General features: G+C 40.7%; 1 protein-coding gene across 1 annotated transcript; it reads left to right on the top strand.

Annotated features, from left to right (window-relative positions):
* Positions 1–2,628: 2,628 nt before the first annotated feature.
* Positions 2,629–8,972, top strand: LOC148350428 (stanniocalcin-like). Its single transcript, XM_088355910.1, has 4 exons — positions 2,629–4,505; positions 4,571–4,713; positions 6,785–6,996; positions 8,541–8,972. Exons 1-4 carry the CDS (start codon positions 4,379–4,381, stop codon positions 8,815–8,817), a joined length of 759 nt encoding a protein of 252 aa, XP_088212036.1. The 5' UTR covers positions 2,629–4,378; the 3' UTR covers positions 8,818–8,972.

The raw sequence follows: 8,972 nt of genomic DNA, 5'->3' as shown, positions 1-8,972 counted from the left end.
GACTTTGTTGTAAGTAGGCTTTGTTTTCCTCCGGGGGGTGTTGGGGTGTGTGTGATTGAGGGTCAAACAGAGTTGCCGGATACAACCGAATGTTTGATCTTACATTACACATAGTCCAGTGTTTTTCCGAATTGCTCAGTCCACAATTGAATGGATTTGGGAGTACAGTCCATAAACATGCCCGATTAAAGTCGCCGTCGACGATAAAGCTCCGTTGGGGTGTGCAAGCTGCTGTTTATTGATAGCAGCGGGCAGGAGATTTAGCGCTATGCTAACGTTAGCATCCGGTGAAATATGATACTCTTTTAGTTTTTGACCAACCCCAGACCTTACTGTAGTTTTACTTTCATGCGCTTTATAGTCGGGTTTGCCCTACAGTCGCTTGCGAACTTTGTGACCTTTTGCCACAGTTCAGACTTCAAACATAAAGATATAAAACTGTAATTTCTTGTGAAGCATCAACAATAAGTGGGACACAATCATGAAGTGGAACACACTTTATTGGATATTTTAAACATTTTTAACATACAAACGAAAAAGTGGGTGTGCAATATTATTATTTATTGAGTTAATACTTTGTAGCGCCACCTTTTGCTCAGATGACAGCTGCAAGTCGCTTGGGGTATGTCTCTATCAGTTTTGCACATCGAGAAACTGATATTTTTGCCCATTCCTCCTTGCAAAACAGCTCGAGCTCAGTGAGGTTGGATGGAAAGCGTTTGTGAACAACAGTTTTCAGTTCTTTCCACAGATTGTCAATTGGATTGAGGTCTGGACTTTGACTTGGCCATTCTAACACCTTGATATGTTTTTGGGTAAACCATTCCATTGTAGCTTTTGCTTTATGTTTAGGATCCTTGTCTTGTTGGAAGACAAATCTCCGTCCCAGTCTCAGGTCTTTTGCGGACTCCATCAAGTTTTCTTCCATAATGGTCCTTTATTTGGCTCCATCCATCTTCCCATCAATTTTAACCATCTTCCCTGTCCCTGCTGAAGAAAAGCAGGCCCAAACAATGCTCCCACTACCATGTTTGACTGTGGAGATGGTGTGTTGAGGGTGATGAGCTGTGCTGCTTTTATGCCAAACATAATGTCTTGCATTGTTGCCAAAAAGTTCGATTTTGGTCTCATCTGACCAGAGCACCTTCTTCCACATGTTTGGTCTGTCTCCCAGGTAACTTGTGGCAAAATTTAAACAACACTTTTTATGGATATCTTTAAGAAATGGCTTCCTTCTTGCCACTCTTCCATAAAGGCCAGATTTTTGCAGTATACGCCTGATTGTTGTCCTATGGACGAATTCTCCCACCTCAGCTGTACACCTCTGCAGTTCATCCAGAGTGACCATGGCTGCATCTCTGATTAGTTTTCTCCTTGTATGAGCTGAAAATTTAGGGGGACGGCCCGATCTTGGTAGATTTGCAGTGGTCTGATACTCCTTCCATTTCAATATTATTGCTTGCACAGTGCTCCTTGGGATGTTTAAAGCTTGGGAAATCTTTTTTCATCCAAATCCAGCTTTAAACTTCTCCACAACAGTATCTTGGACCTGCCTGGTATTTTCCTCGTTCTTCATGATGCTCTCTGCTTTAAACAGACCTTTGGGATTATCACAGTGCAGGTGCATTTATACAGAGACTTGATTACACACAGGTAGATTTCATTTATTATCGTTAGTCATTTAGATCAACATTGAATCATTCAGAGATCCTCACTGAATGTCTGGACAGAGTTTGCTGCACTGAAAGTAAAGGGGCTGAATAATATTGCACACCCACTTTTTCGTTTTTTATTTGTTAAAAAAGTTTAAGCGGTGCAGCTGATGAGATGAGATGAAATGAGAAGTTTAAAATATCCAATAAAGTGTGTTCCACTTCATGATTATGTCCCACCTATTGCTGATGCTTCACAAGAAATTACAGTTTTATATCTTTATGTTAGAAGTCTGAAATGTGGCAAAAGGTCACAAAGTTCAAGGGGGGGCAAATAGTTTCGCAAACCACTGTAAAAATATCACAAAAGACCATTTTCTGAGGGGTGCGCCTTTTAATCCTCATAGGGCAGAAAACACGGTAACCATGAACATGGTCAACTGCGCAAATTTGTTCCGCTCAAAGAAAAAGTGCACATTTGAGTGCATGCGCTAGGAGCATTTCCGCGTCCGAACGCGATGTGCGGCGACCCGCGGCGCCATTCAGGTCATTGCTTCCGCTGATAAGACACGGCTCTTTTTCCGCAATCACCCAAAATCACAACTCGAGCTGTATCGTGAGCAAGGGGGGGTCGTATAGTCAGGGACAGCCCAGCGATAACTTTAAAGGTGGGGTGAGTCGTTTGAGGTGTCCTTATGATAGTTGAAAGTACGGTAGAATATTTTGTGTTAACAGAGTTGAAAAGCCCATATGCTTTTTTTCTCACCGCTCCTGTCTACTTTTATTGTACTTTTAGCAAAGCTGTTAGGTGCAGACCATAATGGGGAGGAAGAGCGGGGGTGAGAAGGAGGCGGCGGGCAGGGGTTGTCATGTGACTTAATGCTTGTTAGCGCTTTTTTTTTAATATGTTTGTGTAGCTTGAAAATTGTGAAAGTAGGAAAATTCCTGCTTCAAGTACAGTCCAAACGAAAACACAAACCCCAAGAAAGATGGAAAAATCCGAGTTTATTCAAGAGTCGATAAGCACATCATAAGGAGCTTGACCAAGGCTGCAATGACAACAAGTCAAAGGTGGCGGCTGCAAGTAAAAAAGTTCAAAATTCCGTACGGCTCCTTTAATGCAGGGGTTTCAAACTCATTTTGCTCAGTGGCCACATGGTAGAAAAAAAACTCTCCGGAAAAAATATGAAAAAGTATTAAAGTGTAGACGAAAAAATCCCCAAAATACTAAAATAAGCGGGACTGAGAAAACAAAGTAACATGATGATGCAAAAAGTATGGAAATTGCAGAAAAGTATGGAAAAAGTACATAAACTTGAGAAAAGTATGACAAAATACTGAAAAAATTGAAATGTTGTAAAAGTACAGAAAAGTAGTACTATATGAAAATGTATTGAGTACTGAAGCTATTCAGTATCAAAAGTGCTGTAAAGTATGACGATACATTGAAAAGAAGGTAAATTACTGAAAAGTATGGACAAAGTACAAAAATTAGAGAAAATCATGACAAAGTACTGAAAACTAGTGAAATGTTGTAAAGGTACAGAAAAGTAGTATTGTATGAAAATATATTGAGTACTGAGGCTAATAAGTATCATAAGTGCTGTAAAGTATGACGATACATTGAAAAAAATTACTGAAAAGTATAGAAAAAGTACAAAAACTAGAAAAAAGTATGACAAAGTACTGAGGAGTACTGAAATGTTGTAAAAGTACCGAAAAGTAGTATTATATGAAAGTGTATTGAGTACTGAGGCTATTCAGTACCAAGAGTGCTGTAAAGTATTAAGATTAAATGTGAAAAAGTACTGTAAGTACTCATAAACAGAAATGTAAAAAATGAACGAATGTACTAAACGCATTAAAAAGTTCTAGAAAATATTAAAACAAATTAAAGGTATAGTAAAGTACTGCAAAGTACAAAAAGTAGTAAAAATTAACTAGAAAGCCTGGAAAAAGTAAATACCTAGAGAAAAGTATGACCAAGAACTGAAAAGTATGCGAATACACATAAAGTAATTAAAAATTAGTAAAATACAAAAAGTAGTGAAAAGTACTGGAAAGCTTAGAAAAGTATAAAACTAGTTAAACAATTACCACAAAGTACTGAAAAGTACTGAATGTAGTAAAAAGTAGCGAGAGTAGTAACGTATTGAAAAGTATGAAAACGTTCTGAAAAGTACTGGAATGTAGTAAAATGTAATTAAAGTATTTAAAAGTACGAGCAAAGTACAGAAAAGTATGAAAATGTTTGAAAACGTCTGACGTATATTTAAGTGCTGTAAGGAATGGAACTGTTCTGAAAAGGAGTAAAAGAGTATAAAAAGACTCAATCATACTTTGACAGCCAGGACAAAATTCACAGTTTTAAAACGTGCCTGGGTGGCAAGTGCTTCAGCACCTCCTTGCGTCCATTTGTGCCATACACTGTGTTTTAAGCTGTGAGAGTATGTGTTTTTGCTTGTAAGTTTGTTCTCAAGTGTACAGAAATCATTAGTTTTTACGCTGGTATACATGGAGCCCCATACGTTTCCACATGTGCGCGGGGTCACTGCTCGTGCCCCCAACTTCCGAGGAGCGTGAGTAGAATGCAAATACCCAGGATGTGACGGCCGCCCGGCGGAACATTCCCGACCGGCGTCCTTCCGTGACGTCACCGTCCCCCCATAAAGCTCCGGCCCCAAACGAAGGAAGCTTCATCCATCATCAATCGGCCCAAGAGCAAAATGCTGCGCTCCTCCTGCTGCTGTTGGATGCTGCTTGTGGCGGCGTTGGCCTCGGTGTCGTGCGCCTTTGAGTCCCCGGTGGAGGAGGGGCCCCCTCGCCGTGCCCGCTTCTCCTCCAACAGCCCAGGTAAGCCATAAAAAGGTGAGCTTACCTTATGTGAGTCCTTCATCTCTGCCGTGAATGTGTTTCAGCGGACGTGGCGCGCTGCCTCAACGGCGCAGTGGCAGTGGGCTGCGGCTTCTTTTCGTGCCTAGAGAACTCCACGTGTGACACGGATGGGATGCACGAGATCTGCGAGTTGTTCCTGCACGCTGCCGCCACCTTTAACACCGAGGTATGCCCTCAACCACACTTTTCAGACCCAATCCTGATTAAAAGTTAAATATTTTCTCTTATAAATATATGTTAACAATGCCCAACTGAGTTCAAAAAGCCTTTGTTTTTTTTCCACCACAACTGATTTTATTTTTCAGCAAAGCTGTTCAGGGCGGAACCCCTTGTGTAGGAGGAATGGGGGCTCAGGGAAGTGCTGGAGAGTGACATCATGGCTGTCCCTACAGTGGGGGGTTGTTTATTTTTGTTAGTGTAGCATGAAAATGTTTAAAGTAATGAGGCCTTCTTCAATTAGAGCCCAAACGCCAACCCAAACCCACAAATTGATGAGAAAAGAGGAGTTTATTCGAGTGCACCTAAGAAATGCACGTACTTGCACATGCATCACAAATGAGCTGAGAGAGGCTGCAATGATGACACAAGTAAGGAGGTGGTGGCCGCGAGTAAAAAAGTTCCAAATTCTGTACAGTTTTAAAACTTTGAAATCGGAACCATACAAAACCCAGTTTCAAACTCCAAAGTTTAAAAACTAAACTTAAAGATCATAATCCTCCATTCAAACTAGGGATCGACCACCGTCAATTTCAACTATTAATGCCGATTCCAGCTTCATTTTTAGGTGAGAGTGCCGGATATCTTTACAAATATGATGTATATTATATGGCCCACAATGTTTATGCAATATTGAGGAACCATTGTTTAGAACTTCTTAGCAATTTAAAAAAAAAATACTCATCATCTTTCAAATATGAGTATTGATTGCTACCCAATGGTTGAGTATCATATTATAATCATGGTATCAAACAGCATTTCTTCACACCCTCACTTGAAGCCTTAACCCTAGTTTAGAAGTGGGGTGCAATGCCCAACTCAGTTCAAAGAGCCTTTTTTCTTTTTTGTAATGCGCCTATCTACTTTTATAATTTAGATAGATAGATAGATAGATAGATAGATAGATAGATAGATAGATAGATAGATAGATAGATAGATAGATAGATAGATAGATACTTTGTTCATCCCCGTAGGGAAATTCACACTTTAGCACAATTTAGCAAAGTTATTTAGAGTGTAACACATTAGGAGACGCATGTCCAAAGTCCAGCCCGGGGGATAGTTATGGCCCATGATCATATTCTTTTTGGCCCGTGACCTCTGTCATGAAATTAATTATATGTAGACCGACAGTTATGTTGACCGCGGTTTAAAATAAATTTGTACCAAAAAAAAAAACATTTGACCAGAGGATGGCAGCCCTTGGCTTTCTGTAAGAATTTTCAGCCCACCCCATTTCCGACATTGCGACTATAAATAAAAAAAGGAAAATTGAACGTGAGGGCCACTGCTTCCAGGACAAGTGGAAATTGGAGTACCGGTACTTTTTCACCGAAACTGCGTCTGCCTAATCTGCCATGCCAGCTAACATTTGACCCTTTTTGCTATATATTAAGCTAAATTTTGGCATCCTTTCAACCTAGATATTTAGCATTCTCTCGCTTTCTATCTGGCCATTTTTCTGGCTTTTCACTCTTTTAACTAGCTTTGTAGCTCCCTTTTAGTTTTATAAATTCAAATCAAACTGGGGGCCCTTTGCGCTAATAAGTAACAAAAAGTAGCTTTCAGCATTAAAAAGGTTGGAGACCCTAGTGAAAACGAATTAGATTATAGATTTGCTTTATTTCCTTTTTACAAATACACGGTTGAAAACGTTACAGGAGATTTAATCTTGGAGAAATACGGAGGAAGCAAAAAACGTGATAATCATTTTCTACTCGAATCTCACACCTCTGAATTATAAACCTAATTTAATGTGAGCCTCCGAAAGATCCCCAACCCTAAAACCTTTCCTCATGCTGAGGTTTTTGAGTATTTCCTTGCCCTTATGTTAGTTTAAGATCAGGGGATGGTTTGATTGTAACCTGTGCAATCATTTCAGACATTTTGTGATTAAGGGTGTCACCCAAAAGAACTTGACTTACAGCTAAGACACACTTTTACCATTCAGGCCCCCGTGAGAGTGATTTTTCTACCATGTGCCCCCCTCAGCTCAAATGAGTTTGACTCCCCTGTTTTAGGGCAAGACATTCGTGAAGAAGAGCCTGCAGTGCGTGGCCCAGGGCATCGGCAACAAAGTTTTCCAGACCATCCGCCGCTGCAACATCTTCCAGAGGATGATCGCCGAAGTGGAGGAGGAATGCTTTGTGGCGCATGACATCTGCAGCGTGGCGCGCACGAACCCGCAAGCCTTCGGCGATGTGGTGCAAGTGCCCACGCACTTCCCCAACAGGTCTGCTAACCCCAAAACCGCTCACATACAGTATCAGCCATTAAAAGTAGCTACAGTCACGTAATCCACAGGGTTCGGACGGATGCACGAAATCCTCGGAAAAGGCTTGAATTTTAATGTTGCGTTTACAATGTCAGGAAAATGCTTGAATTTTGGGTGAAGTGCTTGAAATTTGCCATGTTTCTTGGCAGTCTGACCCAATAGACCGTGCAATAAATGAAAACGTTTTAGAAAAAAGTATTTGAAATTGACGCCGACACATCTGCTATGGTGACAAGTTATAATGGGTTTGTCATTTGAAGCGTCACAGCCCCCCACTGGTCGCACCCAAGAGGACAGCTCTTTTTAGAAAACCGACTCTTTTGGCTCCGCTCAGTGAGAAAACATGGCTCTTTTGGCTCCCAAACGGCTCCTCAGCTATTTTTTTTTAAATTATATTTTATCAATAATAATATTGCATACATTTGCATACGTGTTGATCCCATGATCCCAGCAAAAAATATGAAACGTAGATTCAAATATTCACAGATAAACGAAAAAATTGTAAAATGCAAAACAATTTTAGCTTTTTACACACTAAACAGATTTAAAGTTGAACAACAACACTAAATCCCTGAAAATACAAAACATTAAAATAAAAATTAAAAATATTAACTCTTTTGTTTAATAAATACACGATTAAATGCAAATTTCTTTAGACTATTTACAATTCTATTTTGCCCAATTTAGATACAGATCTACTGAAAAACACCCAAGAATCTAAATTAAAATGAGGAAAACAAAAAGCTTCAGGTCAGCAGTCTCTAAGATTGAAATATTGAATGCACTCTGCTTCAGAGCAATCAATATAATGAAAATGAGTCCTAATTTGGCTCATTTTTCTGCTTTCTATATATACAGTAGTTTCTTTCTTTTTTCGTCTTTCGTATTGAACTCCACTATTACCCAACACCTATTGAGCCCCTTCCGTGTTTGTAAACAAGTGTGACATAGCCAAGCTGTGCGTGCATTGTTGAAGAAGAACGGCAGAAATCACGTCACTTTATAGCAGCCTTTTGACACAAAAAGATCATAGATCTTTGATAGGAACAGCTCAAAATAGCACCAAGTATGTGTTGGCAGCAAGATAGCAACTTCATTTTAGTCATCAAAGTGAAAAAAACTAAAACATTCTTTTGATTGGCGCTGGATTTCTTCCTTTGAAGGTACTGGAAATATAAAAAATGGCCTTGAGAGTGCTTGAAAATTGCTTGAATTTGGCCATAAAAAGGAGTAAAAACCCTGTTCTTGGCTTGTGTCATTTTGAGAGCTTGCAAACGAATGCTTAGCCATGAGACTCCATCATTTTCTGACAAGGGGGTAAGATTTTTTTGCAATGCAGGAAAAAACCCAAATGACTTAAAAATACATGCATGGCACTGAATGAGGTAATAACGCATGAGAGTTCTCATTACCGCGTTCTTTTGTAATGCGTCAGTCCCAACACTGGTCACCTGTGCTGCATTCAGGCGCTAAAGGTAATATCGTTACATTGTGTCGTGCAGATATTACAGCACCCTCCTGCAGACGTTGCAGGCGTGCGATGAGCCAACGGTAGCGGCGGTGCGTTCGGGCCTGCTGGGGCGTTTGGGTCCCGACATGGAAACTTTCCTGCAGATGGTCCAGACCAAAGAGTGCGACGCGGATCGGGCCGCCGCCCCCTTCGATGACCCGTCCAATTGGAGGAACGTGCCCGTCTTCAACGTCCAGCCGGGTTTTCGCGGTCGGGATCCCACTCACCTCTTTGCCCGCAAGCGCTCGCTAGACGATCAGGAGGCTTAGGGTCCGATAGGGTTCATCAGGGTCCATTAGGGTCCATCGCTCGACCCCACTCAAGATTACTTTCCTTCTTTTTGCTAATTTATGCGCCGACGTGCCGGTCACGAGGCGTCGCAGTGCTACTTTTGTCCACGTAATAAAAACGTGTTGCATTTCAA

This window comes from Urocampus carinirostris, chromosome 16, assembly GCF_059441175.1.
Source record: "Urocampus carinirostris isolate Australia breed hairy pipefish chromosome 16, RoL_Ucar_1.0, whole genome shotgun sequence".
Lineage (NCBI taxonomy): Eukaryota > Metazoa > Chordata > Actinopteri > Syngnathiformes > Syngnathidae > Urocampus > Urocampus carinirostris.
The sequence above is the reverse complement of the archived record's forward strand: the minus strand, read 5'-3'. Positions and strand labels throughout refer to the sequence as shown.

Bases quoted from the DNA above. Each gene is read 5' to 3' on its own strand.
- LOC148350428 (XM_088355910.1), top strand. From the start codon at position 4,379: ATGCTGCGCTCCTCCTGCTGCTGTTGGATGCTGCTTGTGGCGGCGTTG. The intron at 4,714-6,784 runs GTATGCCCTCAA...CCCCTGTTTTAG, and splicing joins CCGCCACCTTTAACACCGAG to GGCAAGACATTCGTGAAGAA. The intron at 6,997-8,540 runs GTCTGCTAACCC...TGTGTCGTGCAG, and splicing joins CCCACGCACTTCCCCAACAG to ATATTACAGCACCCTCCTGC.